We start from the raw sequence: 23,939 nt of genomic DNA on the forward strand, positions 1-23,939 counted from the left end.
TGAATTCTACTCTCTCAAACAACACCCTTCTAGTAGACTTCGAATTAGTCTTATCCTGTGAATACATGGTAGTCTCATTAATGTTCAGATCTCTTGAAGCAACCGGTCTAAGACCTTTTCTTGAAGACCGATTTACCATAAGCAACGAAATCATTCTTGAATTCTTCAAGAATGCCAAGATAATCCATGAGGACTTTATCATTTCCACTGTTCGAGGTCAGGAATTCGTCTTCAATGAGATGGATCTCGCACGAAGCTGCGAGCTACCAACCGAAGGCTTTTCTGACCTCTCATTCTCTAATAAAGTCATCAATGAGATGCGTCATCATCTCTCTCATTATGGAAATCCAGTCGAAACGTATGGAGCTAAAGCGCTCCTACATATTGAATATCAGGTCCTTAGTGAGATCATTGGCAAAAACATTCTTGCCAAGGAATCAACCAAGTACTATTCCCAAAGAATTTTGAGATGATGGTTGCTATCATAGAAGGAAATCCTATAAACTGGTCGAAGATATTCTTCGACAATCTAAATAAAATAATCTCTTCGGACAAGATGATGATCGGATATACCCCCAGCTACGTGGTCTATTCTTTGATATCGACATTTATCTCGGTCGTGGAACTACCCTTCACCCATCCCAACTTTTCACAAAGGAAAGAGTGCAGGCGCATATCGACCGAGTGGAGAGAGCAAGAATCAGAAAATAACTGAATCTTGGATTTTCAAGCCAACATTATTAGACCAATGTCTATCAAACATTCTTATTTGGAAAGAAAAATGATTGTTTTGTTTCATGAATCGGTTGTGCAATGTCTTTTAATCTCTTCCTTCCACAAAGTATTAATGAAAATCCGGCTTTATTAGAATGATCTATTAAAATAAGGACTTTGATCTTTCTATATGATCCTCTCACAATGTTTTCACAAAAACCGAGCGTTCTCTCAGGGAGAAGCAGCCGCTTCTCATAAAACCGATCGGTTCGGTTTTTAGCCCAGAAAATTGATCGGCCTCTTTGACCGGTCAGTTACTCCTTATGAAACTTTTGGAAATATTCTCTAAAAAGGTGTTTCACAAGATCTATTAGTGTTCAATGTTCAAAAGGTATGTTCTCGAATAACGTAAAAAGTCATGTCTTTTCAATGACCATCATAACGGCTAGATCGGTTCTTCCTTCACCTATTTAAACTAAGGAAATAGGTGAAGAACAACTCACAACAAATTTATCTATATCTTAAAGTCGAAAATCCATCCTCCAAAATGAGTCTAGCATCCACTCGTACCTCTCTCATTGTCGACTTCGAATCAGTTCTGACTCTCGACGATGATGAAGTTCGCGAAATTATGTTTGAACCTATGGCCAGTTCTGGTCTGAGGAAATTCCTTGAAGGATCCCGAAGGATCCTTGAAGAAGAAGTCGTCGAATTTTTTACAAATGCCAGAATCATCAATGACTCAATTGTATCAAGGGTAAGAGGTGAATCTATCACGATCGGAGAAGTAGATTTCGGTCAATTTTTCGAGCTACCAACCGAATGCTTTTCCGATTTCCCACCATATCCAGAAAATTTTATCCATGATATGGCATTTCTCTTCTCAATCTCTCCGATTCTGGTGGAAACACATGGACTCAAATCCAGACTATGCCATCACATCCAGATCCTTAGTGACATAGTTGGCAGAAGTATCCTGGCAAAAGAATCCACCCACTTCTACACCAAAAAGATTTTCGAAATGATTATTTCCATAGTCTGTGGCACCCCGATCAACTGGTCTCAAGTCATTTTCGAGAACCTAAAGAAAATGATTTCCTCTCCTCGACCGATGATCGGTTACATTCCTCAGATTAGTAGCCTTCTTCTTTCCTTCAACGCCAAACTCGGACCGGGAAATTTCGTCCGACCATCCAATATTCTTGCCAAAGAAAAAGACGAAAGCTGGATCAATAGGATAGAGGCAGCGGAAATAAGAAGGGATGGAATCTAGAGTGTTCAAACATTTGAAACTATTCTAGTCTAAGTCCTCATGAAAAACCGGTTATTTTGTCCAAAAATCAGTTACTTGTGTTAAATCGGCATGATGTTATTAATGTTATTAAGTTGCATTTGATATATGTATTGAATATTAATTAAATGATATGTCATTAAATGTTTGAAATCGTCATGCCCAAAAATGGTTATTTAATAAATTACATTTAATACATGTTTTAAGATTAACTATCAAGGATCAAACGGTTACTTTTAATTTTACCCCGAGAAAAGACCCATTTTCAAATAAGGCGCCATTTTTGCCGATTTTGGGGGGAACGTGGGGTCACACGTCAAAGGGTGACGATTCATTACCCAGTTTGGAAAACAATCTTTTAACTAGCATCATATATTATATATTTGGAAGGAATACACGATCTCAGGATTGAATTTTATTTTGCAAACCCTAATATAAATTTTGCTCTACCTTCTCTCTAGAAATTGTATCCTCCTTCTTCTTCGCTAAACCTAGAATTTTATCATGGGAAGAGATAATATGTTGTTCAACCACATTGTGCAATTTGATTTTGAATGCATCAAGCATGCAAGATCGATCGAGATGCGGGAGTTAATCGAATCCATTGAGAAGTCTGGACTGCGATATTTCCTTGACGGACCGGCGATATACTATTAGGAGGCCATTTGTGAGTTCTTCGACACAGCAAAAATAATGGACGGCGCTATCAAGGCAATGGTCAAGGAGGTAGAGATCACTATCTCTGAGAGCTTATTCGCCGAAGTCCTAAAACTTCTGATGAAAGGCCGAGACTTCTCAAAGGCACTATCTCGTACCTCAACCTCCCAGCTTCATATGATACTCTCTAACACTGATTTTCCGTTGTAGTTCAACGAGAAGAAGAAATCCTTGAAGTGCGAGTACAGAGTTCTATGCGAAATCACCTCTAAGACGCTTCAGGCAAAAGGGAGAAACTTTGACAGTTTAACCTGATCAATGTTCGATGTGATGGGTGCTATCGTGAGAGGCGACCGAATCAGCTGGGGGTGCATTCTCTTCAATACGCTATACGAAATGGTCACTCCTAAGTCCACCAGGAGTCTTGGATATACGATGCAGATCGACAAGATCCTCACTCATCTGAACATTCCTATCGGGCAAGGTACCCCTCTTCCTCACATCAAAATCTTAAACTCTGCTAGTTTAGGGAGATACTTTGTTAGAGACAGCAAGGCAAAAGGCTCCATGTCCGAGGTACCTGTGAGAAAACTGGTTGTCGAAGGCGCCGCTAGCGAAGAAACTAATACCAGTTTTAAACTCCCCAAACTAGCTGATCGAACGGCATCATTTCAAAAAATTCAGAAGGCCGTCGAATCTACCGCTAGCTTTTGTAGCCCCATGACTAAACGAAAGAAAACCGGTGGGATTTCTTCAGCACAAGAGATATGTCAACTAGGGGTAAATATTCCAACTTCTCCTAATACTAATATCATTGTTGTTGTTCAGAAGTACATCTCTGTACTACTGATTGGTCTTGCGGTTTTAGAAGCTCAATTGGTGGTATGGGATATTATACACCAAGTTGTGGTTGAAACCGATCAGATGGCTAAAACCGATCGGCTAAATGTTGTTGTTGAGACCTATCGGATAGCTGAAACCGACCAGACATATTTTGTTGATGAAGCTGGAGAGATATTCGACACCGATCAAGAGAATGCTAACAAATCCGATCGGTCATCTCCACCAAAAACCGACCAAATTCCTGAAACCGTTCATCTAGAAATGGATGCTATCGGTCAAACAGATGAAGGAAATCAGGAAAAGATCCAGACCAAAACTAAGGTTGATCCGATTTTGAATGAGAAGACAGTCGGAACGGTTGTCCCAATTATTGATGAAATACCGGATCCTCGCAAAGATGATGAAGAGGCTGAGAAGATCGTTAACTTTATTCTTGAGGAGGTTGAAGAAAAGGCGTGTGAAACTATCGATCTATTCTATGCGTGGGAAAACGCAAGGCTGGAAGTAAGCTTCAGCGAGGTACTTCCCGAGGTTCCAGAAGAGAAGAAATGGTCTTCTCTTCTGTCCTTAGAACAGGTGATATTCTCTCTAACAAAAACCACATCAGTACCTAAAGCCCTGACAAGGAGCAAGTTGGTCGAAGCAAATGCAAAAAGGAAAGTATTGTTGCCAATTGTTGAGCAACGGGAAGATGATCTCAATCTAAACGGAGCTACGACAAGTGTGGAAAAGATTGTTGTTATACTGCTAAAGGTTGTCATGGAGGACCTCCTTGTCACTATATCCAAGTTTGAAGAAATACCCATAACGGTTGAGGAAATACCGAAATCTGCACCTATTGAAGAAGGGCCTATTATTCAATGTATAACCCAAACTACTGAAATCGTTAAACCATCGTTTGTGAAGGGTCAATCATCTAAGCCTACCTGGATAGCCTCCGAGGAACGAGAATTGTTTGACAAATATGATGTTAAAGGTCCGTGTGTTAAAGAAAAATATCTTAGAATTGGAAAACATGATTATGAAGAAATAACTGAAAGACTAAAAATCACTTCAGCTAACGAACTAGACTCGAGCTTAATGGGATCAACCGATGACGAATCGAATGATGAGGATGGAAAGGATACAGCTAATTCCAACCCATCACTTACCGAAAAAGATATTGTCAAATCGTCATCGGGTTAAGTCCTCTGACCACAACAACAAGACAAGAGATAACAGCGCTGAAAGACCGGCTTGCACGGAAATATCTCTTCATGTCATTTCTCACGGGGTATTTCCTATTCAATCACTAATCTCAATCGACCTTTATTCTCGTGACCTCACGTTCCTTTGTTACTGACTCTTATCTCTCGACAAACCACATATCAATCACACTTTAACAGGTCTTTTATCCTTAAGAAAACAAATTACAAATTTAATTGACATTTAGCATCGTGACTTCACACTTTGATTAATCAAATATTTGATTCATATTTTTAAGCACTTTCTATTATTACCGGACTATTATACATCGGCAAACCACATCTTCATCATACTTGGTTAAAGAGTTGTATTTGTTTTGTTAGGTTGCAAGTTCGAAACATACATATATTATTTTTATTTTATTTTTAATCTTTTAAGTTTATGGGCGGGTCAACCCACAATCCGACCCAATTATTCATTTACTCTCACATATATATATCCAAACTAATCAATGTTCTCGACCCGACAATCCAGACACTTTAAAATTAAACATTATTATTATACATAGATTAACTAGTTATAAAAATGAACTTAGATTGTTAAAAATGTTTCACGTTAATCAAATTTAGTGTTGAATTTAAAATATAAAGTTTTATTAGTCTAGTTAATTAAATGGTTGTACTTATTTTGTTAGGTTGCAAGTTCAATATATATATATATATATATATAATTTTATTTTATTTTTAAACGTTTTAAGTTTATGGGTGGGTCAACCTATAATCCGACCCAAATATTCATTACTCTCACATATATATCCAAATTAATCACAACTCTCGACCCGGCAATTCGAACACTTTAAAATTAAGCATTATTATTAATATTATTATTATTATTATTATATATTATTTAATTAAAAAGTTAAACTTATATTGTTAAGAATGTCTCACGTTCATCAAATTTATTTTGCATTTAAAATATAAAGTCATATTAACATAATTGGTTAAATGGTTGTACTTCTTCCCTAAGAAAACAAATCACCAATCTCAATTAACATTTAGCGTCGTGACCTCACATTTTGGTTAATCAAATATTTGATTCATATTTTTTAACCATTTAAAATTGTTACCGGCCTATTATTCATCGACAAACCACATTTCAATTACACATTGTTAAAGGGTTATACTTGTTTTGTTAGGTCACAAGTTTGAAACATATATATAACATTTTTTATTTTATTTTAACCGTTTTAAGTTTATGGGCGGGTCAACCCACAATCCGACCCAAGTATCCATTATTTTCACATATATATCCAAATTAACCACAACTCTTGAACCAACAATCCGGACACTTTGAAATTAAGCATTATTATATATATATATAGTTAGTTAAAAAGTTAAACTTATATTGTTAAAAATGTCTAACGTTCATTATTTGTGTTGAATTTAAAATATAAAGTTTTATTAGTCTAGTTGGTTAAATGATTATACTTGTTCATATTTTGGTATCGTGACCTCAATTAACATTTAGTATCGTGACTTCACACTTTAATCAATCAAATATTTGATTCATATTTTTTAATCACTTTAAATTGTTACCGACCTATTACGACAAACCACATCTTAATCATACTTGGTTAAAAAGTTATACTTGTGTTGTTATGTTATAAGTTCGAAACATACTTATAACATTTTTTATTTTATTTTTAGATCAACCCATAATCTGACTCAAGTATACATTTACTCACACACATATATACATACATATATATATTGACCCGACAATCCGAACACTTTAAAATTAAACATTATTATTATATATATATATATATATATATATATATATATATATATATATATATATATATATATATATATATATATATATATATATATATATATATATATATAAATTACAACAAAATTATATGCACAGCTAGTAAATTTTATCAATAACTACAACAAATGCATAGAGGAGTAAGTAAAATGAATAAAGGATCTATAAATCTATACATGTAGTATAAAAGGGAAACAAAAGGATCGATGATTTGTTGTTAATAATGATGATAATCTGGCCTCTGAATCTGGCCCATCAAAATTCGGTTGCTGGTGACTTTGAAGCCAAGTAGAGCCGGATCTATTTGTCTGCCTTTCTTTCCTTTCTTTTTCCCACCTTGACCAATTACTGCTTTCCCTTCAGCAGCCTCTAAACCAACTTCTCCATGCAGCTTGTTATTATGATTAGCATTGCTCTTCAACATCTCACTAAATGATGCAGAATCACCATCAGTATAAGATGATGTCCTTCTAAATCCTACATCCTTCCTAGAACAAGAAGGATTTCCTGATTCTGATGCCTTATTTCTTCTTCTTTCTACTACGTACTCAATTCTTCCACCTGAGGACAAAATCATCCTTCAATATTTTTTTAACACTTTACTGACTCCGATAAACATCATCATTCAATATCTAAAATCATTTTCTATTTTAACTTTGGGATTATCCAATTGGATTGTGATGGTGACAAATACCTACCTCCATTTTTTTCTTTTTCGAATTGACCTGGTTTTATGCTTTAGTGTAACTTGTGGACAAATTAAATGCTACTTATAAGGCTGCCATCAATAACACTTATTCGGTTATTCCACAGCCTAACAGATTTTAAAATTTGAAACGTGAAAGCAAGTGAGAAAGAAGAGGTTGTGTAGTTGATAAATGAAAAACCTCCTAGAAGAACAAACAATTGATACCTTCAAAAGAAGGTGCGTGATTGGAGGCAAACTCAGACAAACTTCCAACAGATGATGAGGAGACCCTGGAGACTGCTGGACGTCGTAGAAGAAGATTCTCCAATCCTCCTTTACTCGTTTCAGCTGGTATCCTGCATTCATTAGACAGATATGGTTATGAGGGTACACATACATATTTAGGGTGCTTTTGGGAAAACTAAATTTAATTCTTGAACAAAAAAAATGTTCAATAACCCAAATGAAAATGTTTTAATTTTGAAGTATTTGATATATAAGTTGATTTGAACAAATACGGAACTGATGTTGAAAAAGTCTCAGACTAATTTACCCTTATAGTGGCGAAATTTGATTAATTTTCGAGGTTAAAATAGTCTTTTGGAATTATATTAGAGTTAATTCATCTATAGTTCCTGAATTAAGCCAAATATGTTAGCTTCATGTTTCTAGCTTAATTTGAGCTGAATCTAAATAACTAAGTGATTTGAAATCATAATTATCAAATTAATTTAATTCAAATAAACACTTAATAATTTAGATTAAGTGATAAGTTGTGTTATCAAACACCACTTTTGTTTTTCTTGAATGAACTGAATGCAGACAATAAAGTTGTAGTTGAAAGAACCCAGTCAATTCAGAATGTTCAATTGTAAAGATTGCAGCAAATTTATCTATACAATAATTCTAACACTGACAAATTTATAACTTCTAGTTTTGACGATCTTTTGTAGCTTTATATTATGATAATGATTATATTCCTGTATCAAAACACTTTAATTGTAAAACATCTATTCTTACCGATCCTTAGTAACCTCTTCTGTGAAAGAGTGAGATGAAGTCGTCAGGTCATTGTAAAAGTCTGCATTACTACCTAGAAAATGTTTCAACTGTCACCACAAATTGACCCAAATGCAAAATTCTTAAAGAATAAATGAACTTTAAGAATTACCAGAAAATACTAATGAGTTATGCCTGCTAATGATGTTAACTGCCTTTTCACAGTGATTTTTAGTAGGTAACCCAGCTTGTAAAGCAATACCATGATAAATCTCTGAAGCAGGGCTGGCCTCACTTTTAAATCCTTGTTTCTTGATATCCACATCATCAAAGTCTCTTTCAGATGATGAAAGGCCTACCATATCCAGATTTGTGTAAATTGCCTGCAATATCCGAGAATCAGTTACCTTCAACTAGAACATGAATGTAAACAAACTTTCAGCACTTTCCAAAGTATATAATCTAACCTTGTCATCAGCAACAGAAACATTTGATGCTCCAGCTAAATCAGAACCACAAGAACTTATTTTGCTAGAGAAAGCTCTTTTTTCATATTGTTTCATAGTGCTCAACTCTGATTGGTCAATTGCTTGGTGGCTGACCTTCTTTTGACCAAGCAATTCCATGAGTAAGCTCTTTGAACCATCATCATTTGTTCCTGTTGATATCCAAGACCTCGGATCTTCAGAGTTCCGGTTACTTTCTCTCTCCCTGTTCTGCCACTCTGTATTAAAATGAAATTGTTGAAAGTGGAGTCCTATCCTGTCATTTCCTACTCTAGCGTTGTTGTCTAACCCTCGGTTCTCATGAGAAGTGTGAAACTCATCTCTGAGTTGCATTCCTTGGGAGAACCCAGCTGAGTGAACCGAAGAATGCCTTTGTGCATATTTTCCTTGAAGATCTAGATGTTCAGTTCGTGCCAATGCATTTTCCACATAAGCATTTAACCGAGGGTCATATTGACCTTGATGTACACGATCTCGGAGGGAAAGATCGTATTCAGTGTGACTCATTTGTTGCCGCTGAAAATATTCCAATGGACCATTGTGTGTGGCAGCAGAATTCCTAGGAAATTGGTTGGTTTCTTCAGAAGACCAGACAGGTAGAATTCGTCCGCCTCCTTCCATCTGCATTTGATTCCTTAATCCTAGGCTCAACTGCCTTCCATGCAAATGTTCTTGGTGAATCATAGGGTTTTCAATGGGATGGTGTAGTCCATGTTTTGCCCGTGACACAAGCTCCAATAGATCATTTTGATGACCCTGATGTTGCATTTGATTAATTTTCGCTTGAATAAGATGCTCAAGAGAAGGTTCAGGATGCTTAGATTGAACACGTGTGTGTTTTTGTAGGTCGTGGAGAATTTTCTGATTCATTAAGACCTGATCAAGGGTATTATTAGGTCCAAGAGTAGTTTCATGTCTCTGTACATGACCAACCCCATGAATTTGGCTCATCATCATTTGTTCAAGCAACAGTTGACGTGCCTGAGACTGATGTTCCTGTTGAAGCCTTTGTTGCTTATGCAACTGCTGCTGCTCCTGCCACAACTGCTGCTGCCGTAACTGCTGCTGAAGCTGAAAATGCCGTTGCTGATGTTGTAAATCCAAAAGCTGATCCAGGTCTTGCCCCACTTGGCTACCAAACCTTTGATGGTGAAAAGAATCCCGGATTGGAATTCGTTCCATAACTGATTCATTTGCATGGACAAAAGGAGACAGTACATTGTGCTGCTGCAGATTTTGCTGTTGTAATCGATGTGACATTGCCGCATCAAAAATGTCAAGTTCGTTTATATTTGATGCTCGATGAGCATCAATGCCGTCTTCATAGAATTCTGGTACACCTACCTTATTTCTTCTATAAACATCAGGAAATGTATCAAAAACAAGAGCCGAGTCATTAATACTGCAGAAGTTAGGCATGTCCGTCTGATCCTGCCTTATGTAATTATTGCCTTCTAGCTCAGATCGCAATAACCCAAAAGGATGTAGTGTATTCTCATTCAGTTGTGTTAACGGGTCTGCCTCTCTATACACACATGGGAAGGGGTTATTAACCAATGGATTAGCTATAGAGTTGCTATCACTTGTAGAAGGTTTCTGAACAGCATTCCCACTACTAGAAGGTCTTCCAAGGAAAACAATTTCTACAGAGAAAATCATAGATGTCAAATGAAATGCAAAGAAAAAATTCTTTTAACTACAAATGAAAAGTACAAACCTTCATCAACATTGCCTTGAAAATTCTTATCTTCAGGGAATTGGAGTGTATATTGACCTTCCTTCTCAGGCACTCCTGGTTGTGGATGATGATGCATTGGAAGACCAGACAATTGCCAATTCTGATCAACCAAACCAGATGCACCAACAAATTCAGCCATAGGAGGGGAAGGAACTGAACTCGTCTTCATTTTCTCCTCAAACCCTCCAAGCTGCTCATACTTTGTTGTAAGACGATTGTTGCTATTGGAGTGATGATCACTAATTTTGAGATGTGGCATAATCTCACCTAACTCCATGAAAGGTGATCCTTCAGCCGCATCTTCCAATCGAACTGGCAAATCTGTCCCAAAAAAACCTTGTTCATACCATGAGATGATGTCAGCCCCAACAAAGGGTCCCTGAATCACTCCTTGAGGATCAAGATAGTACAAACTCAGTTCTTCTGGTTGTAACCCGCTGATCAAGTTATATTGACCAGCATTAGAATCACTCAGATTCCTATCCCAATGTTGCTCGGACAATGAAGAAAGAAAGACACAATTAGAATCATCTGGAAGCTTCAAATTGCTATCACCAGAAATCTTGTTGTGACTATTGTTAGCACCAATCATCGGTCTTGGTTGATCCTTGTACATTGTGGTGGACACATCCGGAGCTTGATGATCTGACACAAGATGGTGATAATCTCCCTCTGGAAATGGAATAATGAAACCAGTTAGAAAGACTTCATCTTGTATGCCACCAAAGAACAAAACAGAAATACAGACATATTGCTTACCATTTGCAAAATTCACCCTGGATCTGTCATTTTCCTCTGTTCCATGAACATCATTTTGAAGACCATTTGCAAATTCTACAACAGAATCAATGTTTGATTCAACCATCACAGAAGACAGAAGATTCTCATCAATGGATTGATTGCCTCTAACATCTACAAGGGGAAGATTCTCAAAGATTCAGAAGTGAAAGATGAATGTGGTGACTAATGCAAATTAGCATCAAAACCCTTACACAAAACATTTGTTCTTCACAAAACAAATCACCTGTCCCACTATCCGTTGAACTGCTTTTCCTAAATGAATTTTGATTTACCGAACTGCCAGTGATATTGCCTTTATAAATATCGTCAAGTACAGCCTGCCAATTTGCTTACAAATAAGATATACAGGTGAAACAAAGAGATATTTGGCTTTGAAATGATTGGATTATATGGAGTTAAACGCCATTTTGTGATGTTCAAATATTTTTACAACATAAAGGAAAAAACGATTGAATAAATAGCTTCATTTGTAAACATTTGTCTTTGTAAAATTTCTCATCTTGATTCAAATACGAAACATTTGAAAACTACACATAGTACTGTACATATTTGGAAATTTATTGTTCTTTTTCTGATCCAGATGGAGAATGTGTTTTCAAATAGGCAATTATGGATTTACATTGTCTAATTAATTCAAAATCAAATGAAATGTCAAAATTGTGATGATTTTGGAGTCATAAAAAATCAAATTTCCCAACCAACCCTAGACCTCACCTTCTCTTCTGCTTCTGGTTTAACAAAAGACATTGGTTGGATCACAGCATTTTGTGTTATTGAAGGCACGTCCTCCAGTCCTTCAGGAACTGTAGCAAGGGATGACCCCAGTTTCAGCCTCCGGTAGATATCAAGCAGCTTTCCTCTTGGATAGAGGAACATAGTAATTGAAAATCCTGGGTTTCCAGGAAGGCAATCATTTCTTTCAAAATGAGAAGCACCTAATGGTCTTATTGCAGCCCCTCTAGACATTCCTCTCCCAAAACTAAACCCCACTTTGGATTCCTTCATTCTTTCTCTCTCCCCAAATCCAGGTGCAACACGATGGGAGCTGGAAAAATTAAAATTCCACTCAATTCTATGACGAGGCCTCCACTTGTCACGAGAATCTGCTTCACTCCCAATACGATTGCTACCTGCTACTGATTGGTTATCAGAATAACTAACTTCTTTCTCTACATCTGTCTTCCTCTCAAGCCGAGATTCTTTCTCATCCGGGCCCCACCTTGATGTCCACTTCCCATCCCGCCTGGTGTCATTCCCAGAATTGCAATCGGTAATATCAATCCATCTATCAGGAAGAAAAGATGTATTATTATTTTTGATTGATACCGAACTGTCAGTATGACACTCGATCTTCCTGCGATCTTTTCTCACAACAAATCCAGTGTGCCTCTCTTCCTCACGCCAACAGTGGACACTCTCGGACTCAGGAGCTATTCTCCTCAGCTCCCTTATCTCCTCAGAACCATCCAAATGCAGAATAACCTCCTTCTGACTAGATTCAGTAGGATTGTCCTGCCCAGAGAAAGAGAAGTTGGTGACTTGGAATCCTATCAATGTATGAAGATGGTGTTGCAACCCACGAATAAGAAATCAGACATCTTGTAATAATAAGGGCATTTAGATGAATAAATATCAACAACACTACCCAAAACTCAGGGACAAAATATAAGCAGAAAGAGAACGTGACAGTTAATTATTGATGTTTCCGTAAGGTATCTATTGGAATTTCAATGATAAGAACATATCTTACCATCTTCAACTCACTTGATTTAGCATAAAGCCACTGGGGAGACAGAGGAATGTTGTTCTCTGATAGTGCCTGGTCTGAAGGGACTGGTCATGAAAATGATGTTGAATTAATCATATATGATAGAAACAACTGGTGATATAACAGAAAGTAAATCTAACATCTGTACTCATCAAGAAATGCTTAATTTGATCTTTTAAAAATATTGTTCTGTCCAATGGATTCTGCAACTATTAGCTCAAGTGGTTCAAATAAATCATTAACACTTGATCCAGAAGTTAATTTACAATAGAATAGAACGAACAATCTAGGAAACAGTAATTAGAATCACTAACTGAATACTAGTAATTCACATTAATGCATTGATCCTAGAGAAAATATGTCAGGGCACCAATTTCCCAGTTTTATAACTGTATATTCTAGTGGGGATTAACATCTTATTAGAGTAATCCACATTTTCCTAGATTGTTCTATAAACTTTTATTCCCAAACTCCATAACAATGAACTATTATTAGAATATAGAAACATCAAATTTATTCCAAGAATATTACTAGTACTATTAACAACATTTTCCAACTGTTGTGTTTTCAATTAAGATAAGACTTCTTCTTCTGTCAAGCCAAATATTCCAAAACATTCCTTGGATTGGAAAGCGTGACCATACCAGAATGCTACTGATCATAAGAAGTTGTACTCAATTGAAACGAAAACGATTGAAACCCTACAAAAGAAACTCAATAATCGAATTAAGCCAGAATCAATGTGCTACTTATATCAAATAATATCATGCATCAAATTTTGAAGGAATTCGAAATAAATATTGATGGAGATATTACGTTTGTCGGTCCATTGCTGGTTGCCCAATTCTGACGAGAGGAGGTCGTCGAGAATTTTGAGCTTTCCTTCGGCCATGGAGCTGCAATAGGTCTTCGAGCTCTGTTCCGAGATCTAAAACAATGCTTTAGTATGTACAATCAATAAAGGCCTGCAAGATTGATAACCAAGCAATATACAGCTTATGATTTCAAAACCTTTGAAAACCAGAGATGCCCAACAAAAGGTAAGCCTGGTAGAGAGAGAGAAAAACAAGATGACAAGGATTAAGGGAATTCGACGGGGAAAGATCAAAACGTGAAGAAGTTCTGGTGGGGTGGGGTGGTCAGAAATTCCGAAATCTATATTAAATCGTTAATACGGTTTCAGGTAAAAAGATGAGAAATCAACCTCCGAAAGGAATATGTAATAAATAAAACATTGTAAAAGTAAAAATCGTAAAGATATAAGTTAGTTAAGAATTTAATTGTATATTATGTTAATATAAAATGGACCGGCTCTCTTTTGTCTAATCTCTTTCTTTCAAGCCCTAAATCTTTCAATCTCTCAGTCTCATAACTTTCACATGGTATCAGAGCAAGATTCTTTTGAAGATCAAGAAGGACATGAAGAGATAAAAAGAAAAACATCTGATTTTGATAGTGATTCGTCATTCTCCTCAGCGAACGGTTCATCCGAAAAATTATTCAACCGATTAAAATGGCCGCGAAGAAAAAGCACGACTCTAATGATTCGTTTACAATTAGGAACTCGGACAATCCAGGAAGCATTATCTGCACAACAACATTCAACGGTGAAAACTACATCGGTTGGAGTAGTGGTATCAGGTTAGCACTGAAAACAAAGTCAAATTTAGGGTTCATAGACGGATCATTAGTGGTTCCAAAAGATGCTGAACAATTTGATCGGTGGAGAAAGGTAGATTGTTTAGTACGATCTTAGATCTTGAACACTGTTTCTGAAGAAATAAAGGGATTTTTTCAATTGAAAAATATTATTCTATGATTAAGAAACTGTGGGATGAGCTCATGGTCTTGGAGCCATTACCATGTTGTAATTGTGATCCAAGAATGCCTTGCTGTTGTAGAACGACAAAACTTGTAGTTCAACAGGATACATCTAATAAACTCACACAGTTTCTTATTGGTCTAAATGACTATTTTGATCATGCAAAACAACAAATACTTCTTATGGACCCAAAACTGAGTATTAATCGAGCGTATGCGATGTTGCTGAGTATAGAAAGACAAAGGAAAGTTTAGTCATTAATGATATAACAAACTGAAAATTTTACTATGCTGATGAAAGATAATTCAGAGCAACAAAGGGGACAATATGAGAAGAAATAATAGAGGCAGAGAAGGAAGACAGACTGCAAACAAAAATAATAACAAATGAAATCATACTTCTGTCTAGAGACATAATTTTTCATGAAAATATTTTTTTATATAAAAACACAAAATTTGTACCTGAAAACACACAAAATCCTTCAAATGTAGAAACTGTTTTTGATAACTCTGATGAAGAATTAGAGTCATCTCACATAGACGATGCATTTTCTCCAAAACACAATGTTGATCTTGTACTTCAACATCACTCAACTGATTTTTCATTTGAAAATAACACAAATGCATCTTCTCAACCAACCATTTCTTCACCCTTAAACAACACTGAATCATCTAATGATTTTCAAAATGAACAAAGGAAAAGCAGTAGAGAAAGAAAACATCCAACTTGGTTAAATGATTACATTGTTAACTCAAATACAAATATTAACAATGGAAAATCATACACACCAAACACTTTTCCTAATTCATCCAAATGTATGAACACCGATTACATAGAATTTTTAGGAAATATTTTAACACTTAAAGATCCACATACTTATAAAGAAGCTGCAAAAATTAATAATTGGGAAATTGCAATGAAAAAAGAATTGGCAGCTTTGAAAAATAACAACACTTGGGATTTAGTTCCACTTCCAAATGGGAAGAAATCAATAGGGTGCAAGTGGATTTACAAAACAAAGCTCAATCCAAATGGAACAGTGGAAAAATAAAAGGCACGCCTTGTTGCAAAAGGATACAACCAAAAAGATGGGGTCGATCTCCACGATAACTTCTCGCCAGTCGCCAAAACAGTGACGGTAAGACATTTATTTGCTTTAGCATCTGCTAATAATTGGTATTTGCAACAGTTTGATGTGAACAATGCATTTCTCCATGGTTAACTCAAGGAAGATGTATATATGAATCCTCCTGAAGGTTATACTGAAGCAATTGATAATAAGTTATGTCGTCTTAATAAAAGTTTGTATGTATTAAAACAAGCTTCACGACAGTGGAACTTGGAATTTTCAAAACAACTTATCAAGTATGGTTTTATTCAATCTATTAATTATAATTGTCTATTTATACTTAAAACTGAAAAATCAATTACAATTTTACTTGTTTATGTTGACGACATACTTATTGCTGGAGATAGCATAAAAGAAATCAATTTTGTCAAAAAATATTTTGACACAAAATTCTGAATCAAAGATCTTGGAAAAGCTAGTTATTTTTTAGGTTTAGAAATACATAGAACTAATGCTGGTTTATATGTAAATCAACGCAAATACGTTCTTGATATATTAGCTGATACGGGAATGACCGGATGTAAACCAAGTAGTATTCCTATGACAAAGGGAATTAAACTTAATGATATTGATAGTTATGTGTTTACTGAACTGGAAAAGTTCAGAAGATTAGTTGGACGATTAATATATTTGAACTTTTCTCGGCCCGACATTTGTTTTAGCGTCCAACAACTAAGTCAGTTTATGCACAACCCCCTTCAAATACATTGGGAAGCTGCCTTACAGATTGTTCGATATCTAAAGGGTACAACTTCATTGGGGGTTGTTTTATCCTTGTGTTTCTAATCCTTTACTTGAGAGTTTTTCAGATGCAGATTGGGCGACTTGCACCGATAGTCGCAGATCTGTTACAGGTTATTGCATAAAACTTGGAAATGCCCTAGTATAATGGAAACAAAAAAACATAACACCGTTTCACGATTTTCCGCTGAAGCAGAATATCGCAGCATGGACACAACTGTTTGCGAACTAAAATGGATTACATATCTTCTTAATGATCTTCATACACCAGTCAAATTGCCGATCCCCTTGAGATGTGATAACCAGGCAGCAATCCACATTGCCGAAAACCCAGTTTTCCACGAACGGACAAAGCACCTCGATATAAACTGTCACGTGGTTCGAGATCACTTCAAACAAAGGTTCATTTTACCAGAACATGTATATTCAAAGGTTCAGCAAGTTGATGTCTTTACCAAGCCTTTGGTTCATGGAGCTTTTTACAATCTTAGAGACAAAATGATTTTGAAAGATATTCATCTTGAGGGAGGGATGTAAAAATATGTAATAAATAAAACATTATAAAAGTGAAAAGCTTATTTGTAAAGACTTAAGTTTGTTAAGGACTTAATTGTATATTATATTAATATAAAATGAACTGACTCTCTAAGAGAGGGTTATGTTCTTTTGTCTAATCTCTTTCTTTCAAGCCCTAAATCTCTCAATCACATAACTTTCACAACTCTCCCTTTTATTCTTTTTTTTTTCTTTATGGTTACAGTGTATTGAAGAAAACACAAAATATTATAAGAAATATTATTCAATTTATCTAGGCAAGCTATTTTGTCACGCACTCAATAGCTTTATTAACTTCAGGTACAACATTTCCACACATGATTGTATGATAATCCAATGTTGTGTTTTCTCAATAAATATTGCACAACATTCTAGCAAATTGTTTCAATGATAACATTTCACACATTTTGTAACTTTGATAGCCCACTAAAACGCAACAATTTCTCAGTTCAGTTGTGATTCCTCACAATATCTCAATTTTGTAGAATAAGATTCCAGACTTCTAGCTAAATCATTTATTCTCACAATTACAGCTGCATCTGTCCATTTTTTTTTTTATTTTATCAAATGACACATCCATGATAATTTTGATGACAACCATCTAATTCTCTCATATAGTTATAAATTTAATCTTGCTTATCTTAGATAATTTGTAATACTTTTAACAAATTAATTTTAAAAATATATTAAAAATTAGTTGCACGAAATTAAAATTAATAATTAATTTAAAACTGACGTTATATCAATCGGAAATCAAATTAATTATTAGATATCCAAAAACAAAGCTCTAGTTTTGGTTTTTAATAAAGGAAAATGGTTGTTTTGACATTTTTTTTCTTCTTTCTTTTATTTTGTGTATGAACTTAATGTTGATTAACATGGTTTGAGTAATGATGTTACATGTAGTTTATTTCTTTATTTGGAAAAGGAAACTGCATAAAAAAGTGAAATTACTTTTTTAGTTCATATATTTTTAATATTTTTAATTTAGCACTCTCATAAAATTACAAATATCATTTAAGATATCATCATTTTACATTCATAACATACACATATGAGTAATAAACTTAATTTCACATTAAATCACATTATTTTGTTTATATCAAATTATACATGTGTATAATAATTTATTATTCTAATGACCTATAAATTACAACATTCTCTCATTGATCACATAAGTACAAAAATAAGAGTATCAATTATAATGTGCTCAAAGTTTTGTGTCATCTCAATCATATGTTATATAAATAATTTTATTAATTAATTATATCAATAAGACTATAAGCATGAAAATTTGACATACCCAATTTATAATAATATTAATAAATTAAAATAATATTTTGAATTATTTTAAATTCAAAATATCCAAAAGGAGAGGTTAAAACTAAATTAGGATTAATTATTGTAATAATTAAATTCTAATTAGAAAAATTAAATAAAAAACAAAAATAATTTAGGGTTAAAATTGATTTATTTTACCCAAATTAATTCAAAAAAGGATTGAAATAATTTCATTATGATTTTAAACATAAATAATGTATAATTTATTGCTTAAAATAATTAAATAAATATTCCAAAATACCAAAAAAAACGTAATTTTTATTATGTTGTCAAAAATATTTTGTGTATTAATTTGGTGAAGAAAAATGAAAAAAAGGTTAAAATTTGATTTCAAATAACTCTTTTATTACAAATAAAACTGATAATTTAGTATGGCCGAAAATAAGGAAATCGGCTGCAGCAAGATTAGTATTCATCAGATCTGCGCTGGATTTTCATCTAGCCCCCAAGAAGAAGCCACGCATCTAGTTTTAACCAAGGAAGCGTGTGCCTGAGTCCACACAGGATCACCTAACGGGATACTGACCCCGTTAGCCCAAACGCCCAAACGCCAGATGGAGCGACTAGCGATGGACGAAACGCCAACAATGCATTTATTTAAACAAAACGACGTCGTTTTGTTCGTTTTTTCCGATGATACAGGGTGAACGTCGGAGGATCGCGCTCGACGCCGACGATCCTTCCAAAAGCCTTATCTCCTCCATCTTCCATCTTTATCCCTTCAAATTCCACCCATGTGCACGTCTCTCCATCGCCTTTAATTCTCCTAGGCTAAGAATTCAAACCCTACCCTAAAACTAGGTTGGCAAAGACAAAAAAGAAATCAAAGGATAAGGTTTTAGAAGCCAAATTCGATATGAATTCAACTTCGAAATCGACCTAATTTGAGTATAAATACTCCCTAGGTGTTCTTCTTCCAATCCATCAAACAAAATCCAATAATCATAGCCTTCTTGAAGAATTTCGAAGAAGCTTTGGCGACTCGGTTTTGTTGAAATTGCTCTGGCATTCCATGCTTCGATCCAAAGCTCAAGAAAGCTTCATAAAGATCATTAGAGTGTTCTTCAATCACTAGTAAGCTTCTAGACCTTATGTAATTCAAGTTGTGATTAAAATTTGAATTTTCCAAGTTTGATCGGGTTGATCTTATTTAGGGATCAATTTCGTACTTTCTATTGTCGAAATCGATCCCTATTTGATGTCCAAGCTTTCTGTTGAAAAGATTTCATCAATTAAACCTCAATAAAAAAACCCAAATTTGATTTGAAAATCTAGAAAATTTTAAATTCGTGTTCTTGAGCTTTAAGCTTGAATTTTAATTCAAATAGTTGTCTAACATGTTTGTAAACATTTTAGGATGATTTTCAAATAATATTACATACATCCCTATCATGTTTGATTCATATGAAATTTTAGAAAAATAAAGCTTACATTTCAGTTTGAAAAGTTGTTATAGAGCTTGTTTAATGTTCTTGTTTTGGTCGTGTTCGATTGTAAACATCATTTCAAAGCTGTTGGAACAAGAATTAATCCATGAGATGGCCTAATTCCAAAAATCTCAAATTTTGCCCTAAAAATCATTTTGAAAAATCAATCGTTGTAGAGTTCGATTGGTCGGGTTTAGGATTAGGGGTTATGATACCTACATCCATATGAGTTGTTAGAAACTTACATATCATGTTTTCATGATCTGTATCAAAAGATACAAACCTACAACTTTTGAACCAAATAAAGAACATTCAGTGTTCATAGACCGAGGATCGAGAAATAGAACCGAGAATCCTCAGTCCTGATCGAAGCTAAGGACCAAGAAAATTGACATAGAATGGAGATCAAGGACCGATGTTCTTGAGTTAGGATTGAGCCATAGGACCGGTGTTCTTGAGAAAGGACCGATAAATCTGACCGTGGGTTTTCACCTAGGACCGAGAGGTTTGACTTGGGACCAATACTCCTTGGACCCACAATCGAGAAATCTAGATCTGGGACCGAGACTCATAGACCTAGGAATGAACAATATGAGTTCAGGACCGAGCCTCCCAAACCCAGGACCGAACACTTCAATTCTCTGACTAAGTATCCCGAGACCTGATCAAGAGCACCCTCGATCTAGATCGAGCCCATCTAGTCTCCGACTGGTAAAGCGGACCCAAGCCCTACGACTCTAGTCATAAGGCCTCTTTGGTTCACTTTTCAAAACCCAAAATTATTTTTGTAATTTTTGAACCCAATCCATATTCAAATAATTCTGAGAGGTCAAAAAATGATTTCAAACTATTTTTCGGATATTTCCCAAACAAATATTTTGACTAGCCCGGTTTGGAATTTGTTTTTAAATTTTAATATTTTTTTGATATTTTTCAAGTATTTTCCTTGATCTTCGTTAACCGCAATCGCAGGTACGCACTTATAAATATTTTTGTACAATTATTTACGTTATCTAAACTTATTCTTGTTTAGGAACCCTAAACTACTAATTAAAGAAAATAAATGTTATAAATAAATCTTATGATAGCCAGAATTGTAAATAATAAGACTGTTTCAACGGGCGCGGAGGAAATAGCGCGGAATCCCTTTCCCGAGCGTAACCAAATAATGATTTTGTTATGAAAACTCTGGTACAATATAAAGTACGTTTATATACGTACATTTTACTGATTTTTCTAAAATTATTTGGCGACTCTGTTTTTAAATAAATAATATTTTCTTATATTAATTATGTTTGATTAATTTAAACCAGATTTCAAATTAAATCGTCGTTTGGTTACAATAAATCCCCAGATTATTAAAATTTGAATAAAATTAATTATTTTTATATAATTAGTTTTAAAAGCTACCAGGTACTATCATAATCATTAAAAATAAATGTTTTATTTTAAAAAGATGCATAGCACACAAACCAAGGTTGAAACAAATCGAACCTCGAGCCACCTCGGGTCCCTCTCTATATTGGCACATGTCATCCGACATGTGCTAAGCTACGGAGAACAAATGGATTTTTCCCGAGTGTTACAGCTTTTTGGCTATTCTAGTGGGGATCTTTAATTTATAAATAAATAAAACTCTGTCTATATAAGTTTTAATTTAAAAGATTTTGAACCCTTATAATAGTCCCCTTACGTGGTTCATCACCCCAAAAGGTACCTAAGTTTTATCTTAATAATTGTCAGGAATCAAACAAGTATATCATTTGGGACTACGTGAAGAAGTACCAGATTGGAATTCTATACTTCTACGAATTACATGAAGACCGATCATACCAGTATGTGACCGAGAGATATTACGTGAGGAAAATCTAGGAATACGGAATCGATCCCCCATTCGCCTTTGATACATCCGTTAGGAATGAACCTTAGCGGCGGTGGGGAGAAATTCCCAACCAATATATAATCAAGATAATCTTTTCTCTATCTTAGAATTAAATAACGTAACTTATAACCTTCTATATTATCCTATTCAATACTATAATTAATTAAAAACATTAATTTCAACACTCCCCTTTAATGTTTTTGTTGGTCATGCCTAACAAATCTAGCAAGTAGACAAATTTGTTCCAAGGAAGTGCTTTATTGAAGATATCTGCAAGTTTATCTCCGGTCTTTACGTGCTTGATCATCACTTCTTCATCATCCACTACTTCACGAATGTAGTGATGTTTGAGGCTGATGTGTTTTGTTTGAATATGAAATACCATATTTTTCAACATACCAATTGCTGATTTACTATCGCAAAAGAGAATCGTAGCCATATCTTGTTTCTACCTCATGTCTTCTAAAATCTTCCTTAACGAAACCACTTGTTTAGTTGCTTCGTTTGACGATACATATTCAGCTTCGGCGGGAGAATGTGCAACTCTCTCTTGCTTCTTCGATGCCCGTGAAAAAATACCTAAACCAGTGAAAAACAATACCCGGACATACTATTCATTCATCCATGCTTCCTGCCCAATCTCTATCACAGAACCCAAAACAACTCGATATCTTCACTATCATTCCTTTCAAACACGAGACCATACTCCATAATCCCTGTTATGTATCGCATCACTCTCTTTGCAACTCAAGGATGAACTTTGCTTGGTCGATGCATAAATAGAGATAATAAACCCGTAGCATACATGATATCAGGTATCGTAGTCGTAAGATACAACAAACTCCCCACAAGACTTCTATATTGTACCGCATCAACATCACCACCACCATCATCTTTCACCAACTTCTCATTAGTACCAATGGAGTCATCACGGGATTACAATTCTCCATTTTGAATTTTGAATGAATATTTTGGGCATACTTTTTTTGACAAATAAACACACTTCCATCATATTGATCAATCTCAATACCCAAGAAGTAATGTAACAAAATCAAATCATTCATCTCATATTTATTCATCATATTAGTTTTGAACTCATTGATCATGTTTTCATCATTTTCAGTAAAAATCAAGTCATCAACATAAAGAGAGACTATGATCATACCAGATTTATCGTGATTGATGTAGAGTGTCGGCTCACTAAAACTCCTAAAAAATCCACTCTCAGAGAAATACTCATTGATATTTCCATACCATGCATGAGGTGCTTGCTTCAATCTTTACAACGGTTTCTTCAACTTGTATACTTTTTCTTCTTATCCCTCAACATTGAAACCTTGAGGTTGTACCACATACACCTCTTCTTTCAATACTCCATTCAAGAATGCATATTACACATCAAGTTGGTAAAGCTTTCAACCTTTGTGAGCGGCTAATGTAATCAACATTTTATCGTTTCGTGTCTTGCAACCGGTCCAAATGTCTCATGATAGTCGACCGTGGGTTGTTGAGAATACCCTTTTATAACCAATCTTGCCTTGCATTTTTTTAACTAAATTATCGGGACTCATTTATGTCTTATATATCCACTTCAACCCAATCACATCTTTTTCTTCCGACTTCTCTACTAACTCCCAAGTTTCATTTTTTCGATCATGTTGATTTCTTCTTCCATCGCTTTCACCCAAACCTCCTCTTGAATTGCTTGTTCAAAGCATTCAGTTTTTACAACACGAAAATTACATCGAGCATATATGTCATTTAAAATTTTCATTTTTACTGGAGTAGCGCTCGGAATGAATGAACTCACCCCGGGTTGTATTGTTAGAGATTGTTGATGCTCACTTTCTTCATATCCACTCTCATTAACTCGTCTCGATTTCTCTCTCTGATCTTCTTCAAAAACCGGCATTTGTACATCCTAAACACCTTTCTCTTTCCAATCCCATTTTTCTTTTTCATTGAAGATCACATCCCGATTTTCAATCACCTTATTTTTCTTCAAACTAAAAAGTCGAT

At 34.9% G+C, this 23,939-nt stretch overlaps 1 protein-coding gene across 1 annotated transcript; it reads right to left on the minus strand.

The window, feature by feature from the left end:
* Positions 1-6,740: 6,740 nt before the first annotated feature.
* LOC124917330 lies at positions 6,741-14,217 on the minus strand. Its single transcript, XM_047457787.1, has 11 exons — positions 13,840-14,217; positions 13,006-13,088; positions 11,970-12,767; positions 11,479-11,572; positions 11,214-11,366; positions 10,434-11,126; positions 8,678-10,359; positions 8,383-8,593; positions 8,232-8,304; positions 7,437-7,567; positions 6,741-7,084 (listed from the first exon to the last, which is right to left on the minus strand). The coding sequence occupies exons 1-11, from the start codon at positions 13,913-13,915 to the stop codon at positions 6,741-6,743; spliced, it is 4,338 nt and encodes a 1,445-aa protein (XP_047313743.1). The 5' UTR covers positions 13,916-14,217.
* Between the last annotated feature and the right edge of the window lie 9,722 nt (positions 14,218-23,939).

This window comes from Impatiens glandulifera, unplaced genomic scaffold, assembly GCF_907164915.1.
Source record: "Impatiens glandulifera unplaced genomic scaffold, dImpGla2.1, whole genome shotgun sequence".
NCBI classification, from domain to species: Eukaryota; Viridiplantae; Streptophyta; class Magnoliopsida; order Ericales; family Balsaminaceae; genus Impatiens; species Impatiens glandulifera.

What these genes read in the sequence shown, in the direction of transcription:
- LOC124917330 (XM_047457787.1), bottom strand. Translation starts at nt 13,915, where the DNA reads ATGGCCGAAGGAAAGCTCAAAATTCTCGACGACCTCCTCTCGTCAGAA. An exon ending in CAGGGTGAATTTTGCAAATG is followed by an intron (nt 11,127 to 11,213) that starts GTAAGCAATATG and finishes TTCCATTTCCAG; the next exon opens with AGGGAGATTATCACCATCTT. An exon ending in TAACTCATTAGTATTTTCTG is followed by an intron (nt 8,305 to 8,382) that starts GTAATTCTTAAA and finishes AACATTTTCTAG; the next exon opens with GTAGTAATGCAGACTTTTAC.